The 23,824-nt window shown below is 46.2% G+C and overlaps 1 protein-coding gene across 3 annotated transcripts in view; it reads left to right on the top strand.

Moving 5' to 3' along the window:
* The window catches only part of LOC119449971 (glutamate receptor 1), a 193,426-nt gene that overhangs the window by 54,375 nt on the left and 115,227 nt on the right, over window positions 1-23,824 (top strand). For 2 of the 3 annotated variants that reach the window (XM_037713290.2, XM_037713292.2), the window contains exon 2: window positions 23,073-23,147. The exons of the other annotated variant lie outside the window; for it this stretch is intronic. In XM_037713290.2, coding sequence (XP_037569218.1) covers window positions 23,073-23,147 — 75 coding nt within the window. The remainder of the gene's footprint in view (window positions 1-23,072; window positions 23,148-23,824) is intronic. 3 annotated transcript variants of the gene reach the window in all.

Here is a 23,824-nt window from a genome sequence, read left to right as displayed (position 1 = left end):
ATGGTACCCTGTATCTGCCTTTTGAAAGTCGCTATTGGAAATGACAAGTAAAACTTCAGCGTACTAGAAGTTACAGCTTCAGTGATATTGTGAACAAACATTAAAAAGAACTCGGAAGCAACTTCTTTGGGCAGTAAATAGCGCATGTAATGCGGTCCTGTACAAAGTGTTAGGGGCCAGAGACCAAATTTTTTAAAATTTTGACTGGTTGCCCGGATGTTCTCGTTTGAGTGCCCGGATCACGGCTCTGGCTTTTGGCTCAAGGTCACTTGAAGATAGCCGACAAGGGGAGCTAAAAGCATTTCATGCTTAATATATGACACCTGTTATGGTGCTGCTGTCCTGTGGGATGTAAGCGCAGACCTAGATGTCGCCGAGCTCCTTTGCGTTTCGTAGAACAGCCAGTGTGACCCGGTGCTCGACATGAGACTCGTTGGTTGAGTCTCATGTCTTTTATCTCACTTGGTGCGCCTCTAGTGTTGTGGAAGTTATCAATAGGAGCAAAGGGATCAAGCAGTATACTGTTCCGTGGCAGACCACAGGTGGCCTTCATGGTTGACGTACTTGGTGGCGAAGAAGCACGTGGATCCTCCTTGTCGCTTTGCGCTTCAACGCAAGCCCGAAATCGTTGTCGCTGTCCTCACTGCTTGCCGTATACAGCTCAGTGCTGTCACTGGCGTGTCATCCTCTGCTGTTCGCTTTCTCGAGGACGTCGATGTAGGTAATACCAAGTCGGGAGTGCGCTTAGCTGGGTGCGGATCCATCGCGTGCGGAGCCGCAGGTGTTGCCATTCGCTGCGCAATCCGGAGAGGAGAGGAGCGTCGGAGAGGAGATGAGACAAGGAGAGGAAAGGAGCGGGAGGAGGATGCGCAAGCGCAGTAGGGGTGTGGACGCCGCACGGCGGAGGGAGGGAGGGAGTGACATAGCCCCGAGCATAAGATGCTTCGCATCTAATAAGTGTAATCGAGGGATTGAGGTTTTGCTGCAGTAGCAATTATAGGGACTCTCGAGGCGCGTTCGCGCCGTTGACTCCACCGTCGTCATGTTGTAAAAGTATCGAAGGCGCATGCGCGGCGCACGCTTGAAAGGTTAAGGTCTCCCGACACGCGTCGTGCGTTGGCTGCAGAAACGACGAAGCCAAGTAAGCGCACCGTCACAATCTGGTCAATAAGCTTTGCGGCTGAGCCAGGGCAACATTCTTCCTTCCGCTGCTGGCATGAGCTCTGCGCGCATACATGCACTAGCTGTTCCTACCGAGCAGCTGTGGGCATACCATACCGGGGAAAGACAGCAAACGTCAAGCTGCAAACGCCGACTGTTTTCCTTCGGTCTCATTCTGCGCACCATCCAAGTACGACGCCTGAACTCCTCGCATCACCTGTATGCTTGACTTGTCACTGGCTGCAGTGACACTCTCAGTGTACTGGCAGGTAGGCAGGCTAGACACTGTACTTGATATGTTACAGAGCTCGCTACTAAGGGAGAGGGAACCAATCCAGTATGCACTGACTGTGATAAAATGTTTCTGTATACAAGGACAAAGAACTGCATGGAATAATACCCCAGGGAAGGTTGCGAGCGGTGACACTTAAATTTGTCAATAGACGCAGCTTCTCCTAGCTGATAGCGCAAACACCAACACATGTCATAATACAAGCATGCAGGCGGTTGTTCACCAATTCCGGGTAGTCTTTTCACAAATACAATGTTCACAACTACCTACAGACGTCTCAATGGGCTGTCTGGCATCGCAGAAGTCGGAGTGATCGCAGGCACGCGCTCAGCCGCGCTTCCAATTTGTTATGCCACTGCTCTCGCGGCCGATCGCAGTTTTTAGATTTCTGGAAGACATGCGAACCAAAGCAGCTGGAACGCGTTATACGTTCTCACGTGTCTCCACAGCCCCCACCTCGACGAATGAAAACAAGGAGTCTAGGGAAAAAAATAAAAAAGGTGGTCACCGCAGTCGCGCAAATGAGGTTTCGGTCCTTGCACGACGTTAAGGCGCCCGTTCTGTAAGCCTTCATTCAAAGCTACGTGGACAACGGGGATTCGCGAGGCCGCGACCAAGACCCAAGATAAGGCAAAGAGCCCCATCTGTGGACGTTCTCGTGTCGTTGGGCCAACGTCGGGGATCCGAGTTTACGACCCGAGGATTTACGAGCTCTCACTGTGGCCTGAGAAGCAGCAGGGACAGCCCCCATGTCCCTTCTTCCTCCGTGAGGCCTGTGCAGTACAGCTACAGAGCTGGATGCTGCACGCGCAGCAGCAGTAACTGCTCGTACAGCGTTGCGGTGCGCTGCAAGACCCAAGGGGTGTTCTGTCATCCAGGCCGTTTGGCAGCCATCGTATCCTGGTTGGCGCCGCCGTGCTTAAAGTCCGCGACTTGTCTTCCGTGGAACTCGGGGTTGGTTTTTCGCGCCTCTTCTTCACTGCTGAACCGGACGCCAGGCGCGCGTGGACTGGCCGACTGGAACGGTATTGGAGCAAGCGCTTTCGGCGGGTCACGAATGCAGGGTTGTGACTGCGGGTGGCGCTACTCTCATAAAAGCTGGCGCCACTACCGCTCGATGTCCGCCACATGCCCATCGCTTCCCTGGACGGCGAAGCAATCTCACGCGCGCCGGTCATTCGGTCGGCGCCGCAATGCGAAGCGAACGGCTGAGTATCGCTTTTTATTCTTTTTTTTTTCATGATGCTCTATGTGCTCTCTCTTGCCAGCGTCGTAAGAACTGCAGGGCTCCCACTTTCAATTTCGCATAACTCTGGAGTCTCCAAGAGAGAGAAGAGACGGCACGTGGCGATGAAGTAAAGAATTCTATATCACATTCTATATCAGCCGACGTGTTCTGTGGCCGCAGGCTGGAGGCTCGAATGAAGGTGGCAGGGGTAACAGCTTGTTATGAATAATGTATGCGTGAATGTATTATCATCCGTTTGGTTCTTTTTTTTCTTGACGTATTGTGAATGACTTGACGTATTGTGAAGGATTGGATGATATTGTTTCAAGTTGCGCAGGCGAGTAATCATAATCAGTGAATCACTGATAAGGATTACAAAATGTTAAAATGCACAGAATGGCATCGTACCTATCGTACGTTTAGACAGTGACCCCAGAGAGAGAAAGAAATAAAAGAGGAGAAAGACAAGTAGGTTAACCAGACGCACGTCCGGTTTGCTACCCTGCACTGGGGAAAAGGGATATCGGGAATAAAAAGAGTGAGAGAGCACAGTTTCGCGCATATTTGAAAGTTCGCACCTAGTCTACTAACGGTCACCAAGAACTGTCGACTTAAGGTATTGTAACAACGCTTTCGTGGCTTTCTGTGCCATCGATGCATACGGCCATGGTCTAAGGATCCATGGTCCGAAAATGGTCTAGAGTCCACCTGGTTCAATGCTGTCCGGAGAGCGTCACGTTCGACGTCTTGCCCGGGACAGAGACATAAGATGTGTTCAATCGCATCTGTAGTTCCACAAGAGTCGCACATGGATGTATCCCCCATTCCGACGCGGAACGAGTAGGCCTTTGTAAATGCGATCATAAAGAGGGGCTGAACTACCCCGGTACTTATATTTCTGACTGTATGAACACATTACAAGGAAAAATTACCAGTCGCCGTTGTTGTGGTACCTAAAGCCCGAACCACATGATTATCATTTCGCTTCATCTGCCTTCACAAATTAAAAGCAAAGTGCACGCCGCCTAGTAAGCTAATTCTAAAGCCTGCTTGATTGCCGCATTTGAGATGCGCGCAAATGAACGAAAGGGTGCTTGCCTCTCATCAGCGGTTTTTCTCAAGAGTTGCCGTGACGACAGCGATGCGTAATTATGTTTTCTTGTTAAAGTTTCATCATTTAATTCATTCGTTCATTTAATTTTTTAAGAACAGTTTAATCGCTCACTCACTCAAGATTGTATACACAATTTTTTGTGCTGTAGCAATAATATATCAACTAGGGCAGTCCTGATGTCAGTTACACGAGATTAACACTGACTCTACGAACGTTCAGTGTCTGCCACTTGTTTGTGCTTCAGCTTTCACAAGCAAATCTAAGTGTGCAATCATCAGTATTGTACAGCTCTTCCTGCAACAGCAATGTGCTTTCTATTTAATTTGAACTACCGCACGAATAGCAAATTTCTCTGCTTCACTCGTACGCCGTATGTCTGGTACATTTGCGTAAGTCCTGCGTCGACGCAGGCGCACAGTTTTTTCTAAAGGGAACGATAAAAGCATTTCCGCTGACTTATGGCGATAAAAGAAGGGAAATGGCAGACGTTCACAGCAAAGGGGGAGACCCTCAGGCAATTAGAGACCGCAAATCACCTTTCACTCGGCTCAGACGAGACAACTAGCCGACGCACTAAAGCAGCGCGCCTTTCATTAGCACGAACTCGGAAAGCGAGGACCGAGCAAATTTCTGCTGGACACACACACGCGCGCACACACACACACGAAGGAAAAGAAATATAATCAGTGGCGGCCGAAAGAAAGATCTTCCGTGGGCATGCCACGCTGCTTCTTTCTGGGTCTCCGCGAAGAACCAGCGCCCTAAGGAGGCATCCCCGTTCTTCTCTTTTATACATCCACCCTTCAGCGCCGTCACCACCGCAAACCCTTGCCCTTCGCATCGACACGTCTGAAAGAAAGAAAGGACTCGGAAGAAAGCGGCTGCGTTTTCCCCTGGGGGTATATACCGGCGGCTGCGGCCCGAGTAAACGACGGCGCAGAGAAGACGAGACGTCGACAGCGGCAGCGGCTTCGAAACAAAGGCGGCACGTCAGACGCCATTTCCCTGCGCGACGGCGGCAGAGACGAGCGAGTTCCATTGTCTTCTCGCCTGAGGCAGATCGCGCAACTGTCTTCTCGGGGAGCTAAAGCAAGGCCGGCGGCGCAATAACGCGCGCATACACGTCCTGCCTCTCCCCTCCTCCCCCCCCCCCCCTTCCCAGAGCACCTGCCGCAGCTTTCGTGCCGACTCGCGACCGAGTGCTGCGTGAAGGACAGGATGAATGTACGGATACGACAGCAGAAGGGGAAGAGGACTAAAATAAGAATCGACCAAGTAAGCAAACCATGCGCGGAGAACGAAATAGAAGCTGTAGGAGAAGAATAGAAGAACTGGAAGGAAAATAGGTAGCAGGTGGAAATGAAGAAGGAAACGTAATAAGAAGAGACAGAAAGAAAGAAAGAAAGAAGCAGATCCTGAAACTAGTTGCGCCAGTGAAAGAGAAGGAAAGTTGGGACATGCTCCCCAGGGTTCATCTTACGCGGACGGTTCTTGCAGCGTGATGGCGAAACGGGAGAGACTGGGGTACAGTAAGAGACGGGCCGAAACCGAGAAACTAAAGTAAGAGCAGGCGAAAGTAGGAGAGAGTCGCGATCGGGACGAGAAGGGGGGATCGAGCGAAAAGAGAAACTCGACCACCTGACGAAGAAAAGTCAGGCGAGCGCGGACGTGAAGTGTGAAAACCACGCTCGCGCTCACTCACTCGAGCCAAGGTGCGAGCGAAATGCGGTTCTGCCGGCGGGAACCCGCGAGCTACCGAAAAAGCTGCGTGCGCAATTTTACAACATACCCGCTCGTCTAGCTCTCTCGCCCGCCTCCGAGTGGAACAAGGGCAAAAGAAAAAACCACTATGTTGAAGTTGCGGTGAAAAAAAAAAAAAAAAAACAGAAAAATAAGGCACAAGGGCCAGGTGGAGGAGAGGGGGGGGGGGGGGGTGGAAGAAGAGTAAATAACTGAGGCATCCTACGCCCCAAGTTCCCTTCACACCTCCGCACTGCACAGTTTCCTGTAGTGCACTGGTTACTCTTTCTTTCGTGTTCCTTCTTACCTTGCCTCGAGGAACTGCCGTCTGGCGCACAAGGATGGAACTTGATCGAACTTGCGGAGACAAAAGGAAGTCTCGTCGGAGGAAATAGAGTTGAAGAAAAGAAAATGGAGGAAAGGGTGAACAGGGGTAAAGAATGAGTAAAAGGGCAGGAAAAAGTTGGAAAAAGACTTGGGTGGCGGAAACGGAACGAAGAAACGGGAGCGAATGGTTCCGGAGGACGGAGGTGTGTTCCGGTGCGCCTCTAGTCGTGACTGGTCGCAGTTTCTTCCACATGAGTTGCTTTTCGGTTCTTTCTTTCCTTTAATTTTTGTCCACGTCCGTCTATTCGCTCTCTGTTTGTCCGCACGAGTCGAATATTGTGTTTTCTGCCTCCGCATTCGCTGTAGGTACCACTAGCTTTAGGAACAAACGGGCGTGTTCCGGAAATCGGAAAAGGAGCGCCCTAGAGGGAGACCTTCAGACAGAAATTGAGAGAAAAAAAATGGATGGCATGAACTGGTTATCTCTTGACTTCTTTTTCTTGTGTTGGTGTTCCGAAAGATATAAAGGAAACCAAAGCACAGATGTACACGCTCTCGAAAATTAGAACTACGAAGCTAAATGCATTGCTTGAAGACGTGCTGGTGGCTAGGATTGATCGTTTCTACGCCTACCAAAGTCCGCATACCGTGCCAGGGTGCGAGCGTGCGCCTGACTGACTTTCGAAGAAAACCGATTAGAATTACGGGTAAAATACAGCAAAAGGAAAAAAAACACACTTTAAGAACAAAACAAGAACGACGACAGCATCTTACGAGAAAGCAACGCAGTGGCCCGAGGCGACCGGGCAGAAAATCAAGCAAGCATTTTGAACGAAACTCGGCAAAGAAATTTAAAAAGGCCAGCCAATCATCTTCACTGCAGGAACCTATGAAAAATGAAAAAAAAAGGTCATTGGGAAATTCGGAAGGCACGAAATGAGATAGAGGACGGTGAGAGAGTGCAATTTGGAAAGAAGTGGAAAAATTAGAGACCAACTCGCTACAAATGCTTCTCCTCACATCACCGCTTTCCTCGTTCCCTTTGCTGTCCTTCATTATTGTTTTCACTATCTCTCTTTTCTTCTATCTGCTACTCTGTTAGCGCTCGCTCGGAAAGCGGCGAAGGTGTTTCGCGAAGCGACGCAGAAGCCATGGCTTGGCGATGCATTCTTTGGCTTCGCGAAAACGAACGATAAGTGGACCTTTCTTCGATACAACGAAATGTTAGAAGCGATGCCATAGAAGCATCACAAATGCATGAGATAGACGGGAGTAGAGAAAGAGAGAGAGAGAGAGAGAGGAGCTCACGCGTGGATAGAGAAAAAGCTACTTGGGCCTATTTCTTTACCTTTCCCTCCTTCTTCAACCCCTCCTCGCCCAACTTGCAGCTATAGCTCTGAAGACAGCGTACGAAGGCACACGTACCTGCCGAAAATGCGAAATGGAAAGACTCTCGCGAAGGCGAAGATGGAAATGGTTTTCTTTTTTTTTCGAATCCGCGTCTCTTGCTGAATGATTTGGGTGTCTCCTCCACCAATGTTTTCTCTTTTCTTTTACTTTTTTTCTAGCGAAGAAGCGAATGCCATGCATGGGAGAAGTAAAAAGAGAGAGAAAGAGAGAGAAAACGAAGAGCCGTCGGCGCTGTGGACGAAGTGCAGCCAACAAAGTTTGGTCACGGCACACGAAAAACGATTCGCCGGCGCGTCTGCACTCACGAGCAGAGGAAAAAGAACAAGTCATTTTGAATTCCCGTCGTGTTCTATTTCGAACTTCTGGTGCCGTCTCAGTTTGTAAACACCAGCAAGCACGAACAAAAAATATTTTACACGAACCCTTTTGAGAGTTGTCTCAATGTGCTACTGCCTATAAATGCACAATGACAATTTTACGAGCTCATTTCTGTTTTCATAAAAAAACCAACCTTAAGGAAGGAGATAAATTAATTACAGACGCCCGACTTCTCCGCAGCTACACTGTAGTTGCATCCAAGCTGCGTGATCACACGTAATTCGACATCGAATTAAAAAAAATAAACTATTAAAATAAAAGAAATACTGTTCGAAACTTCTTTCTGAAATCGAAAGTATAATAGAATGCCGTCGAGTCAGGATGAAACACGATGGAATATGAAGACAAGCACCGGTGAGAAAAGATTTAGCAAGGTTAATGACGTACTGAAGCGACTGTAACGTCACATTCTAATCTCATTATGAACAGGGCTCGCTCGTGGTAGCTGAAACGTTAACCATACTCAATATTTTGGGGTCAGCGTTTGCCTTCATCTTTCATTACACTTCATGTCTAACGAAAAGCGCCAACACGAATCTACACCAGTGCCAGTGAATCACTAGCGAATCGCACTGCCAGCGCGATCCCCACTCCTTCCTCTCTACTTTGCGTGCCATCCACTTAGCTCTGCTGTGTTGGTCTGCTATTCGGTTTTAGGCAATCGTTTCCTGCACTGCAATGGATATCGTAGGTCTGCTGCCAAAGATAACCATAACACACTAGACTGACTTTCACTCCAGCTTTCGATTAAAGTTATAACCATTTGTAGCATCTTATTGGTCCTGCTTAATGCAAAAATAGAAGGACAGACAGTTCCGCCCACGCGAGCCTATATAGACCCGAAGTTTGAAAATTAAACGTCGTCGTCGACTTGCAAATAAAAGCCCGTGAAGAAGCGGCTAAGCCGAAACAAACGATAGAACAAAAGCTGTACAACCTGCGCCAGCCACTGCCTGCCTCTTCAAACATTGAAATCGCCCGCGATTTCACTTCCGCCGGAGAATGCAGCATTCTGGAGGGCGGGCGTCGGGAGGGTTGGAAGCTGGTGGCGAGGACGCCGGCCTCACAAAACACTGCGGAGGTGGCGGACAAAGCGCGGCGCCAGCCCGGGACAACGATAAGACCCCCGTCTCTATCGCCGCTGCGCAAACTGCACCACCGGCGTGGTCGCTTCTGCTGCTGTTTGCGCCCGATGCCGAGCGTCGCGCTCTCGTAGAACGAAAGTCATATCTCTCCTTCATTTTATGCTCGTTATATTCTGTTTTCTATTGCGCTGTCATTTGCCGGCTTCTACTACCGCTGCACCGTACACGCTTTTCGGTACCAACTGCCTCTATCGTCTTTTATTTAGTTGTCCTTCCGCTGCATCTTTTTGATCTTGCTCAATGGAAAAATCGATGCGCTAGAGCCAGGCCCAGGCTCTCACACCCGCGCTTAAAGTGCCCGATAGAGGAAGGAGGGTGCTACTGGGCTGGCCGAGCGGTCTCTGCCATCCAGCTAAACGACCAGGAAGGATAGACCGGTAGGAGGGGAGTGAATGGAAGAGGGGGTTGAAGCCGGCGGGCTTGTGCGCGAAAGACAACAACAACCAAGTGGAACTGTGAGCACCAACGCCGCCCGCCGCCACAGCGACAAGAAGCTGAGGTGTATTTGTGGATGGAAGAAGAGAAAGAGGGAGAGGGGGGGGGGGCGATGGAAGGTCCGGCCGTATCGGCCGGCAGCGAGCTTTGGGGATGTGCCACTTCTTCGTGGGGCGCGGCCCTCCGATTCTGTACGTAACCGCTTCTTGCCGCGCACGCGGGCGCTGCTACATACGTTGCGGGGGCTCGGCCGGACTCAGTGTGTGTGTGTCGGTGCGTGTCCGCGAAAATGTGCTTCTCGCGAATCCGGCGGCTTCGCTGCTGGCGATTATTTCTGCCCCCGAGAACGAATGAAAACGGACGCGCCACCGGACGGCCGCATCTCTCGGCGTTGCATTGTCTGGCACCATTCCACTGCTTCCATTTCTTCTTCTTGCGTTTGTGTGTGTTCGTATTTTATTTTTTGCCTTCGTGAAGTTTTCTGCCTTTCTGCGCGGCTGAAGCTGCGGCGCAGGATGTCTTTGGACGAGAAAAGAGAAAACAAGGCTGGTGCTAAAGGATGAGCGAGCACTGCACCTTTCTATAACTTCCTGGTTTTAATCTTAAAAGGATACAAAAATAATGTAGTCAAGATAGAAAAAAGCCATGCACTTCTACAGGGAACTTAAAAGAACATAGGAGAAAGAGGAGCACCGGGACAATGCTTCCCTTTTTGTGTGGGGAAACGAATATAAAAATTATAATCAGCCAGCTGGAGTAGAAGATATAGTGAGAACAGGAGGGCCAAAAAAAGGAACAGATGGATAAAAAATATTATTGCCATGACACACATTGTACCAGTAAACATTGTGAATAACGAATGCATTTGTATGAGATGTTTGAAGAAAGACGTGCTAAGAGTGGGGGTTTTGTAAAAAAAAATCAAAAATTAAAAAAAAATAAAAAGTGCAAATACGGCTTGCCTCGAACGATATTTATGTTCTTGGTAGAGTACTCAGGGGGCGATGCGCAAGGCCACAACTCTAGCCAGTACGTGATCAGGCTTCCATTTAAGAAGCTCAGGGCCACGGCATTGCTTGAGTCGGTTAGAAGGCGTCATCAAACGCTCTTATGATGAGCGATCTGGCGGTTCGTGATGGCAGCGCCGATTGACCCTGATATTGACTGTGTGACAGACGATATAGAACACACAATCGTGCAGTGACGCCTCTGAGGTTTACCAAATTCTTGATCCACCACATCTCCAGTGCATGGTACGAGTAACAAGGCAATTAAACATTATAAATTGGGTGCAGAATTGGTCACTATAACCGCTAGATTTATTTAGATACTGATATGGTTCTGATACAGTACTGATACAGTGCTAAAAGTGTTCGCGAGCAATTCTATACGCGTCAGTGCAAAAATCGCGTGCCATTTTTCATCGGCACCCTGGTAGAAAAGTATCCGCTAGTGTCTGCTCGCTTCCTATGAGAGCCAATTAACTTTGCTCTAAAATGTTTGCCAAATTATAGCCGCTATTTTCTGAGCACGATCTAACCAAGCACGGGTTTCCAGGGAAAAATACCTGGCAGGATGAGAGATACTGCTACTATCTCTCAACTGTCAACAAATTAACGATGGGCTCAAAAACAATGGTTTAAATATAGAAGTAAATCAGGAGAAAGCCGGACTAAATTCTCATTTCTGCACACGAATGCGTCAGCGACTCGCAGCAAACAAATTTGCTTTTGAAAGTCTCCTCAGTCATGGTGACTAGAATGCGCGTAGTGTGACTCGAGGGTAACAAGGATGCGTTTCATTGCGATAGCAATTATATGGACACTGCAAGCGTATTTCTACCTTCGTCGTTGCTGTCGCCATCGGAGTCGCCGTGGTGTTCCGTATAAAGTTCAAGGGCGATAACATCGTCGCCGTGTGCCATATGCTGTATGTGCGTGTGAAAGCGTGCGAGGGTGAGCTAACGATAGCGGTTCAATCTCACTGGCTCAAAGGAAGAAGGTGCTGAGGAAGCGTGCCGTCTTCTGTTGCGCGCAAGGTGCCCGGTGTAGGCGAGGGATGGGGCGCGCGTTCTACTCCGAGGGCTGCTGCGCATGGCACGGCAGCGCGCGGCCGCGCGTGTTCTATCTTGAAAACGACCTGCAATGGGGACTGAGTGCGCACTGCTGATAGCTTCCTGTGCGCTGTGTTTTTGCCGCAAAGTTCGCTTTGAAGCGAGAGATAGCACGAAGGTCACTTCGCTCGCTGTTGCCGCCGCGCTTCCTCACTCCAGCGTTTTGACACCGAGTTTCCGCGGTCATTGAGGGAGATGTGTTCATGTTTGCTTGTGCGGGCGTGAAACCACCCCTGTTAATTTAGTTAGTAAGCGAATATTTACAAGTTTCCACGGCCGATAAAACTACTATCCTTATTTCGTATAGCTCTCCAGTAATTTGCGATTGCAAACGATGCTGTGACCTGTCTTTTAGGTTCAACCCTTACAAACAAGATACATAGTTACACATGTGAAATGTGAAATACAAGCCCCTATAAAGGTCAGAACACAGTAAGAAATCTCACATTGTAACTTCCCTATTTACTCGCATATGGAACGGACTCGCGTAATGAGAGCACTCCCCCCCCCCCCCCCCCCCTTGCAATCAAGAAGTTTGTGGTTTCTTTTCCTCGTATAATAAACGCACCCCGAACTTGATGCCGTGACGTAAGAGAGACACGGTACGATTCAGCGTCTGATTTGGCGTCCGGCGGGTACGATTGTATCAGACGCCGTATCGAACACCGAATCGTACCGCGTATATTGCCATGACGTCCCGCGTATATTGCGTATACTTTTATTGCGATAGAAATTATATGGACACTCCAGACGCATTCTTCCCGTCGGCTCCGAAGATCGCGCCTCAATCTCCCGCGTTCGAGGGAGGAAACGCGCAGTGTTCGGCGCGCGCATGGCGCTGGAGGAAGGGGAGTAAGGGAGGCGGCCCGCGCGTGCCTTCTCTTGAAAGCGATCTGCGTCGGGGGCTGAGTCTAGATGCGAGCAGCGGCGGCGTGGTCCATTCTCACCGCTCAGTTTGCATTGAAGCGATACACAGCACGAAGGTCACTTCGCTCGCTGTTGCCGCCGCGCTTCCTCACGCCAGCGTTTTGACAGCGAATGTTCACGGTCATCAAGTGTGATGTGTTCATGTTTGCCTGCGTGCGCTGACACCATGCTTGTTAATTTACGTAGTTAGCGAATCTTTAAAAGTTTATATGGCCGATAAAGCTATTATCCTTACATCGTGTAGCTGTCTACGCATTTGCTATCGCAATCGATGGGTCGCCTTTCGGGCGAAGCTGGGACTTGTTTTTTAGAGGTGACTGCGGAAAGAAATTGCTCAAGATTTTACCCCGCATAATGAAAGCACCCCCCCCCCCCAACTTTACGCATATTTTTCGGGAAGAAAGTGCGTTAATTATGCAAGTAAATACGGTAAATCTTAAGCATCTGTCATATCTGGTGTGGTTGCTGGAGGTGCCAATTTGAACCATTAGTTCAAGCTATAAGTAAGAGTAAGTAAGAAGAAAAAGTAAAAGAAAGTAAGAGAAAAAACATCATCGTACATCCCAGCGTGACGCGCCTTTGTAGAGCGCACATGAGTAAATATGTGCGAAAGTGACACACTGTTCAAAAATAACAGAAAACGTCAACTCATATACACGCGCGGATCGAAATACAATACACTCGTAAGTGGCTTAACAAGGACGTCACACGTCGCTCGAAAGCGACCACATTGAGAAAGATGAACGGTCTCGCTGCGTTAAGTGGATGTGTTTTAGTTCAAGGAGGGAGAAACGAGAGCGTTGATAGGGAAAAGAAAAGTTAGCGTTATCAGGCAGCTGTCAACAAACTCCATATACAAAAGCTACTCGGAACCTTCTACAAACGGCACCAGTGAAGATATAGCAAACCAAACGAAAAGCAAAACTCACTTGCGACCATCCACAAACTCCTGAAGTCCTCCTTCTAAGCGCGGAATGACCTGGCTGAAGCTATAACGAAATGAGAAAACACATGACGAATCTCCCCGCTTAAAAAGCTTTTCACGTTCCACACAAAGCGAAATGACCGAGTCGCGAAGAGCAGTTCCACCGGTCTTACAGTTCCAGGAGCTAGACTTCGCTAACTTTTTTTCTTCGTGTTAATACTTTGTAGCCCCTTTCAAGAGTAACGGCTTTGGTTCTTTCTTTTGAGGCCAGTTTAGACGATACTTGTGTCAGAGCTGTTTCTAGTTGGCTGCGTCAGCTCAATCGCAAGATCGCTGTCAGCACAAATGAAGGTAATGGAACTATTGTGATTTCCTATTTTTATGGGATCAAGAAGAAAATTTGTAGTGGCAGTGTTCAGACTTTAGCCGTACAAGAACACCCTTGTCATTTACCACAAGCTGAAGCAATTTTTTACGCATTAGAAATTTGCCGGCGTCAATAACTAGACATCTGAAGGCCTAGCGCAACAACTGGATTACGCGCTGACATCAATTTTAACCTACATTGGCAGTAAGGGATTAGTCAAGAATCAATAAGTCCCATGAGTGTTCTAAGCAACGTCATTGTTCATTTTGCATAGACTTATTTTTTTTCTGACGGTAATGTGAGTTCGTTTTCTAGTGGTTCATCTTCAGCAACAATTCGACGGGAATATTTTTGTAGTTTACAAGAATGATAAAGCCGAACAAGACATGTAGGCGTACTTGCGTTGTGGCCACTGATCAAAGGTTTTTGCACCACGTACCTAAATTGCGTCCGCAGGATTCATGACGACATCAATATTACCAAGAGATTACTCAGCAATTCCGAGTCCCACATAAAGAAAATACTCTTCCTCGCTTGAAGTTATGAATTACGAAGAAGTAGCTACCCTAGAGCAAGCAAACATTCTTCCCCGAATACTGGACTGCTTCGAGATTCCACGCATTCGAAAGAAATAATCCACGATTCCACGCAGCTTTGCGCCAACTGATAGAGGACCTTCATGAAGACTATTACTCAGACCTAAGGAAGGTCTACACAGACGCTTCTGTTTAGACAGTACAATGAATGCATGTAATTACCAAAAGCATGAGAGACAGCGTTCTCTTCGAACGGAATGCAGAGCATCGTTGACATCCGCGGAGCAGATAGTGCATCAGTATGGCGTTGAAGTATATTTTCCAGCAAACACAATTCCCAAACGCTGTTATTCTTAGGGATTCCTTTGGTGCTCTCAACGGGTTGTCCCGTGTCAATGCTCACTACAGTATAGTAAGTTATCAACAAGAAGATGGGGAACAGTGGGGCTCAATTTTTGTAAGTCACAAACATATAAAGTCAACAGACAATGTCATTGTCTATATATTACGTTAGTGTATCATGAAAGGTGACTTAGAAAAAATACGACTCATGGAAGACATAGGAAAAAATACGAGTCGAGAAACACAAAGGTTGTTCAAGTTAATTGTTCAATTGGTTACTCTCCACAGGCGCAAAGAGAACGGGCAGAAAAGAAGAGATGATATGAAAAGAGTGGGTCTTCACAAATTCGGGGTAGGCATCTGATGGCTTCCAAGGTTTTTAATTAAGTGTTCGCGCGTTTAAAAAGATATTAGCAGATTCAGAGCAGCTTGGGCTGACTTCGGCTAGGACCAGGGTCCAAGCATTCTGTTTTCTGTAAGGCGACGGTTGTAATGCTTGTGAGCGTTGGCCTGGGCGCTTTTCCTTGTGCACTGAAATGGGGTACATTTTCACAGAACATGCGCAATCATCTCTTTTCGCCACATGGCACGTCCGGGACTCTTGACCATTCCAACGAGGTAGGAGTAGGCAATTGTGAAAGCTATACACTAAGCAATAGACGACATATGCGAGTAACGTCACGTCATGGTAAGCCGTGCGGAAAGCGTCAGTTCATGCGGTGATCCAGGGAACAAGGGCGCTGGTTTGCAAAATCCCCACAACTCTATTGGACCATTGCGTGCAAATGCGCAATGCCTTCCCGCTAATCTGCCCTTGAGCTCGTCATAGGAACGCAGTGGACACCGTCACGGGCAGATCGAGCGGTTACATCTGCTTGGTCAATTCCCTATGACAGCATGGTGCACAGGCGTATCTACCGGGGGTGGGGACAGGGGTGACTCCCCCCCCCCCCCTCCCACTGTCAGAAGTCTGGGGGCAAAGTAAGCCATTTGACCTCTCACTTTCGGAAGCGCGGGCACTGTATGCTGCACACTGGCAAATCCTGCAAAACAACAGAGGACGCCAAGTTTGTTTGTTTTTTTTATTGCGATAGCAATTATATGGACACTTCAACCGGATTTCTGCCGTCGGCGTCGTCGTCGTCGTCGCCGTGAGGTTCCGTATAGATTCCAAGGGCGATAAAATCGTCGCCGCGCGCCGTATGCGCGAGTGGAGAGCCAACGCACGGCGGAAAGCAAACGCGATTGTAGCGCGAAAGACCGTGGGCGTATTGGGGGGGGGGGGGGGGGAGGCGGGGCGACGCTGTGCTACGGCACCAAATACGTATCTTGCAACCGAGCGCAAGGGGAACTGACAACGCAATCTGCCACGCGAAAATAAAAAAGCGGGAAGGCAGCGCGGGAGGGAGGGGGGGGGGAGGGGGAGCAGATTCTACTCTGCCAACAAATACGCTTGCACTGACTGTAGTGGCGGTCGCCCGCACCGGCTCTTATCTCCACACGGCTCTGACCTTTGTATGCGCTGTGCATTCGCCGCGCAGTTTCCGTTGAAGCGATAGACCGCACGATTCTTCGCCCGCTGCAGCGGCTGCGCTTGCTGCCAGCGTTTTGACAGTCGTTGTCTGCGGTCATTCAGTGTGATCTATATGTTTGCTTGTGCGCGATGACACCACGCTTGTAAATTCAGTTAGAAAGCGAATGTGTCCAAGTTTATTCGGCCGATAAAACTACTGTACTATCCCTACTTCGAATAGCTCTCTACCAATTTGCTATCGCAATTGATGCTTCGCCTTTCGGGCAAAACTGCGACATTTTTTTTCACAATACTAAATGCCCTAGATTGATGGAGATACGCAATTGTAATTGCAAATAATTTACCAAAACCAAATGGTGTAAATTTTCTGTTCAGATTTCGAAACAGTAAGTGAATAAGACAGATCGACTTTATGAAAAGGCGTAGATATCGGAGTGCAGCTGAGCTCCTTCACGCGAATTTGAACAGATCGCTTCCGTTTCTAACCGGCTTTCGGACAAACAAATACTTCATGGATGTAAATAAATACTTTCAGGCATATGAAAGGCGGAAGCGTAGTATTTTACCTTATAAAGACCGGGTTATTGTCATCACCGTGCTAACGAATTGCGTTGAAGTGCGTTCCACAGAATTTAGTTCTCGTATCACGGACATCGAGAACCAGAAAAATTGTCACTTAATGTAGAATATAAGTGCCTTTCCATGCCAGGAAGACAAGGTTATTCATGTTCTTTTGAATCGTGCTGTATACTTGTAGTCTTATGATCTGAAATTAAGCTGCAGTAATTTAGGCGGTCATCACTCGTTGCGTAAATATACTAGTAGGATACCATGAAGGGTTTAGAAAAAGTTATTCCACGTCTACTCAGCTAATGGAAATCGATCATGATTTTACAGTAACAATTCATAATGTTAAACAAAGTGATGAAATTTTCATGAATTTCAGCAAAGCATTTGACAAAGTTTCCATATAAAGCTACTTTATAAATTTAATAAAGTACTAAAAATACGCAATTGATAACCTGGTTGTCAGCCTACTCACGAAACTGGCAACAATATGTTGTTTACCAAAACCACTCTTCTGGTCGACTTTCAGTAGTCTCCGGTATCCCACAGGGATCAGTGCTTGGGCAGATTTTATTGCCTATATTCATTAACGACATAGTAACAAACGCCTCAGCTAAAATTAAATTTTACGCTGATGAGTCTGTTATTTACTTGAAGATCAAACGTGCTTCTGACCAACACAAGCTGACTCAGTACTTCCAGTAGATATTGAATGATGTCGATTTTGACAACTGGAAGTAAATCTTGAATACACTGTTTTTGTGACTATTAAACGAAAACTTTAAAATTTTGCTGCAGCGAAAATAATCTTCTTCTTGCTGAAACAATTGACCTTAAATAGTTAGGACATTGGATTAATAACACCCTTCATTAGTCAAAGCAGATTGACCACGTTACAAGCTATCCCAAACTGGGAACTGTTTTGTCTCCGAAAAGCTATAAAATTATCAGCCCCTGCGGTTCGTTTGATAGCCTATAAAACAGTTTTTTACCATTACAACAATACGCTTCTATAATCTGGCACCATTTTAGTACAACTCATATTACCAAAATAGAGAAAATACAGATAAAGGCTGTCCGCATTATTTATACGACTTTTGAATTTTTTCAATAACAGCTGTTTTCGCCAAGGCTAAATTACCTACCTTGTCGCAGAGGAATCGCTGTTCCCGTCCTAATTCTTTATCAGTTAATTATTGGGCGCTGCAACACTGATACATCAAATGTAATTTTTTTGCCATCCGGATTTGACGCCAGAGTTCAGACCAAGTCATATATTTAATAGTAATTCCATTTCGCACACTTGTCAACTGCTTCAAATACTCATTCTTTTTGAGAGTTGTTAGCGACTAGAGCAGTACAACTAATGGTGAAGTTCTTCAACCAAATGTTGACTAATTTGTTTCAAAACTAATGCAGTGAAATTGCATTCTTTCTCTCTTTCGTGTGGATGCAGTGATTTGTATCTGTATGTGTTACATTGTTGCAAATTTTGTAATCAGTTTTGTTATACAACCCACCATGCCAAAATTCACTAGGGGGATTGCAGTATCGATAGATGAATACATAAAACAATATAAATGAAGATTTCTAGGGTTCTCTTATGCTACAACTAAAACGAATTGAAGGTGAAATCCCGAGCGCCGCTAACTCAATAACACGACGATCACTTTTTACGCTTTGTGAAATTTCTTTTGACATTTTCTTTATTTCCTTCATTCACATTTTTTTACACACATTGCAAAGTCATTTTTGCAAGTTATCCTTTATTCACCAAACTCGAACCGTGACTCAGCAGTTTTTTTTTGCTGAGTCCCTCTCACTCGGACCCCTAAATCTCACATATATTTTTGCAAGTCACGTTCCCACGACATAACCCCTAATTCACTCTTAATTCACACTTGATTCACTGTTCATTCGCCCTATCACTGCTTGGTTCACTTTCATTCACTCTATCCTCTAGGTGTTGCTTCCATCACACTTGGTTTGCTCTATTACTACAAATTTCCAATTTTCATCACTCTTGATTCACCCTATCACCACTTGATTCGCCTTCGTTCCCTCTTAATTGACTCTCATTTAGCCTTCATTATCTTAGCTCACTCTATCTCATCATTACCTTTCGTTTGACTACTACCACCCAACTAAATCCCTTTAATTCACCATCAATTCACTCTTAATTCAACTAATTCACCTCTCTGTATACCCATTATGACTTCAGTTCATTTGCTTAATGATTCTTCCACCCTTAACTGCGGTTTTGTGCGCATTATCGCCTTTTATCCTAAGAGGACCATTTTGTGTCGACGACGCGGTTTTTTAACGGCCTTGAAACGAGACCTCACCATGAGACATACTGTATAAGGTTTTCGCCTTAATAAATACATAATTAAATAAAAATACCACCCCGTGTTCGTAAGTGCATGGTTTATAGGTCACATGCACGAACATTAGACAGACATGCAACGTCTAGGTAAATAATTTGCTTTACTCTAGCTTATATGATAGTGTACCAAAACGCCCACGTTATTTAAAAGACGCTCGACAGATTTAGTGGAAATTTGAGTGACTGTTTTGTCGCCCTTAACAACGATACGCTTCACAAAATTTTGGTCACACTGTACTGTAATGGTTCAGGTTCATTATATGCGATTAATAATCAGATTTGTCAACCGCGAAGATAACTCTAACTGATGCATTTCCAGCCTCCTTTAATGGAGATTATATAGCATTAAAGGAGGCTCATATATATCTATATGAGAGAGGGTGAGGGAAAGGGAGGGGCGTTTGTATTTTTTTTAAACATGTTTTGCCGCAATATCATCCAAGCTTAGCATAGTGACTTTGAAGGTTTCGAAAGGTAGCACGCAGGTGGAACTGTAGTGGGGATTGGTTACAGCCGCATACCCATAAGTCTTGGTGCTAAATGATATTAAAGTTTTGTTGGGCTGCAAGAGTATGTGGTTAGTGGTGTACATCGTCTGTGTATCCGCCTAATTTTGTGTTTGCGTTATGACATACTGCGTGAACGACTCAGTGCAAATATGCGTCTATATAAATATAGCATAAGATTAATGTTGCCACAAGTGCGGTGCATAAACATAAGCATTACATAAGATTACACGTTGCACAGGATGAAAATACGCACTCTTTTAAGCATCGCAATTAATTTTAGAGCACTTACTAAAGCTTCGCTTCCCATAAAATCTAAGATGTGCGTTAGAGCAGCATATTTATTTAATCCTGCAGAAGCCTGCATTTCTTTCTTTTGTTTCTTTTCGGAACAGTGGTTTCTCTGAAGGGCCCCATACATAACCAGCAGACACAAAGCAGTCTCGACGGCGACGTCGTTAGTTCCGACATAAATGTTGCAAAACAGTCGTAGCCCGGAGATTACGAATGGGTTAAGGATGGAATACTGTATGTGCAAGCAGACGACCAGCTCAGAGATATTCACTCACTTACATATATAACCCCTGTTTTACTAAGAGGACCCGTCTGTATAAACAAGCAAAGTGGCAGTCCTGCGTATCTAAGATAGCTCTTCCAGTTCTATTAAATTGGCACGCACTTGAATTCACTGAATTGAGGTAGATGTAGCCCGAGACTTTCCTAACAGTAATGTCACTTAAACGGTTCTTCCCGCGTTATAGTATAGCGCTGGTTCAGAGAGAGGGAAAAAATGTTTTCTACGTAAAAAAAAAAGGAGATTCATTTCTCCCGTATGTATAAAACCATTTAAGCGGACGTTACCATAGGCGGAGGGAGAGGGGTCACGAACACGAGACTGTAGGAGGCGAAGCTTTTAGATAAATATTGAAAAACAGAAGGACTAACAAAGAATAGGCACATTACAATTAAAGAAATGACGAAAATGGTTGTGTCTTTCTTTGGAGCAAATAAAAAAAATGAGAAGAAAGCAAGAACAATACGCACCATCATCTTCCCAAGCAAGTGCGTGTCGCGTGCAAATGAAACAAAAGAAATGCGAAATAAACCTTGACGCTGCATTTAAGAGCGAGATAAGGCGACCTAATTGGATTTCCAGTGTTGATGATGCTCCGTAACCTGATAAATCCTACCATATTTTCAAGCCACGAACCGTCCTAACAATACAGACTGAACAGTCGATTACCAAACGCACTCTCAAGACGGATTGGTACTCATTGAGGTTAACCAATTTGCTTCTGGTTATAGCCTGCCTGCACTAGCGGAGGGAGGAGAAACACAAGAAAGAAAGAAAAAGAAAACCACAAGAACAAATTTGGCTTAGTTTAGAAGGAAAACCAAATGAAACCAAACCAACTTTGTTGGCACACGACCACATTATGCGTATTTGAAATGCAACCGAAGCAGCAAGTATGTTTCACGCGTAATTGTCCGCAGTGAGGCGGTCTGTCCGCGAGAACTGTATTGCATAGATTGTAATACTCTCATACAACAACCATATGCGCTAATGCTTCAAAAACACTCGGGTACATTCGCAGCAACCTTCGTAATTCACCGTCTAACATACGCGAATTAGGCTTCCCGACTTTCGTCCCTCCGCAGCTCGAGTTCGCATCGCCGATCTCAACATGAGTGCTTCATCTGCATGTTACAAGCCATCCAAATTTGAGCTAGTCGACTCATTTCCCGCAATTACAATAGGAAGTCAAGCATAACTCGATGCAAACTTGACCTTTCGCTTCATGCACTAAGTAGTCGTCGTGACGTGGCATTGCTGTCTTTGCTCCATAAATAATTCATCAAATGAAGTCATCATCTTTACTGCTGGGACGTGCAAGTTGCATGTCACGACGATTGAATATAATGATTGAAGTTTCTCTCGCATCTACGGAAACATGGATGATTTGATGTGTCGGCCTTGGCACGAGTGGAATTTGCTCCCTGGCAGCACTGTCGTGCAAACGGACTGATATAAATTTAGGAGGTTTCTGTACTAAAAATGTGTCATTCTGTATACCATGCTCTGTATAACTATGTAACGGGACGCTGATTTCTTTCTCTTTCATGCTTTGAGCTACACGTTTTGTTATACGAAGTTTGATTATGTGCGCGAACAATGTGCGTGGTACAATTTATCCGACGTTTTTTACGCTACACCGAACTGCAATTTCCGTTTATCTAAATATTGTAAGCGTCGTTGTCTTTTTTTCCCAATTGTTTATCTTCTTAAGTTGTGAAACCCTTCATCTGTCAAAGGTCTGTTTTGTAACGATAATTTCTATTCAACTTTGCCGTTCTCGCGTCTCGGTATTTACTTGTACAACAGTCTCGCAGTGATGCTCCACTTACTCAGTGCCCCTCATGGGGCCTGTAAGGTATTTTGATATAAATAAATAATGTGCGGAAATTTACTTAATGAAAGTTGGGGTATTCCAACTTCGCGAACAGGAAAATAGTCTCCAGGAGATTACCTCGGCAATTAAATTTTCGGCGGCTTGGGACAATTTTCGAGCAATTAAAAAAAAGGCCTCACTTTCCACCTCACCTGCAAGCTTTGTAAAGTTATTGTCACACAGTTGTGCATAACTTATAAATAATTTATGAAGAAAGAGCGAACAACCACCGCTGATGCCTTCGAAGAAAGTCGGCAAAATACCCGAGCAATATTTAAAACAATGGTATGCTTGCCTATTTGTTTCGAAAGAAGAACCAAATATTTCAAAATAATATTCAATATTGCAACAGTCCGGACATATGCGCACCAACTAACGAATGCCATAGAAAAACGAGATTCTGCAGAAACCATGAACGACGATTGGCAATGTAAGTGAATAACCAAACACTCGTAGAAGCCTATTGGTTTTAGTAAATGAATCATAGGCTAGAAGACATTTATTTACTGCAGGTAGACTCTTTAGATTGTTGTTTCATTGCATGATTCTGCAAAGAACAGAACCGTTAACCAGAACATCTGCAACGGTAGTATCGGCGGCTGTAAGGTATATTCGGATTCGTCATAGGTGTGTTGTCTCCAGCAGCACGAGCGCCAGAGTGGCAAGGAACTGCCATGCTCCTCTCCCGCCGTCGGAGCCCCCTCGCGCAGCCTGCCACAGGGGGAGAGGGCGGTGCGAGAAGAGGAGGGTTGTCCTTCCCGAGCGCTCCCCCAACAACATCTAAACTTTCAAATTGATTCTCAAAAAGAAAGTTGGCGTTCGCCGACAAAGGCGCCCCGCAACTCGTTTGCACGAGAGCACGCACCCTTTGTATTGGCGCCTTTGTATCGATGGTGAAACTACCACCGACCACCAACCGCGAAAATGGGCGAAAGAAGCAACAAAGGTTACGTATTCACTTCAAGGTACTTTGCCTGGTATTTCGCCTTTTTCCAGTTCACTACGGAGCAACTAGGTGAAGCGAAAATGTGTGGTATCTATGACGTGTCATTGCGAAAGTGATGAGAACCGCGATTTTGCTGAGAAGAATGTGTGGCGTACTTGTAGGGGTTTCAGCTTCACACCTGCTGGCACCGTAGCCAGGATCCTGTTAGTGGGCGAAACGGTGACTGTCCGTGAATCTTTTCAGGCTCGGCAGACTCTCTCAAGCACAGAGGATCCGGAAGGTACTCCGGAGGCAGATCCAACAGTAACTTGTACATAGGTAGGCTCCCCGTACGTCGTGTGTGCCCAGTTCCCGTAGCCTCGTATTCATATTTTCGGTATTCTTAGTTTTTAGTAGACAGCCGCTCCTGCCTTGCCAACTGCATCCGACCACTTAGTTTACGGTCGCGGCGCCATTGTGAAAACCATCGGCGGACCATCGTAGTGATGGCGGTGGACTGAGGCTTCTGCAATGGGAATGTGCCGTCCCTTGAATGCCAGCCACCCTCGCTTCTGTTATGTTTTTTTTTATTTTTATTTTTCGCCTCTGAAGCTCCGCCAGAGTGATGTCCTTGTTTCCTACCCGCTGCTTTTGTTCAACCTGTCTTGACATCTTCCCTGAAGTAGTTGGCATTTGATATACCATGAATGCATGGCTGTTGCTTCCCATATTTGTCCGTGTTTCTTTTTTATTTCTTGTCTTGTCAGTGATTCACGACTGCATTGATGTCTTTTGAAGTAGCTCTGCTAGAAACGTTAGCGAACAAAAATACGCCACTATTGTTCGAGCCTCACTTTGGGGGAATTAGTGTATCAAACATGTTTAAAAAGGTGCGAGAGCATTTGGAAGAGCAGCAGAACCGTTTTGAAGATTTTTAAACTATACTGTTGAGGAAAGGCAAGGTGTGCTAAAATGTACCTTCTCATTGACGAACTTTTAATCCAAGTAAGAGTACA

This window comes from Dermacentor silvarum, chromosome 4 (genome assembly GCF_013339745.2).
Source record: "Dermacentor silvarum isolate Dsil-2018 chromosome 4, BIME_Dsil_1.4, whole genome shotgun sequence".
Taxonomy (NCBI): Eukaryota; Metazoa; Arthropoda; class Arachnida; order Ixodida; family Ixodidae; genus Dermacentor; species Dermacentor silvarum.
This window is presented reverse-complemented; position numbering and strand designations above follow the sequence as displayed.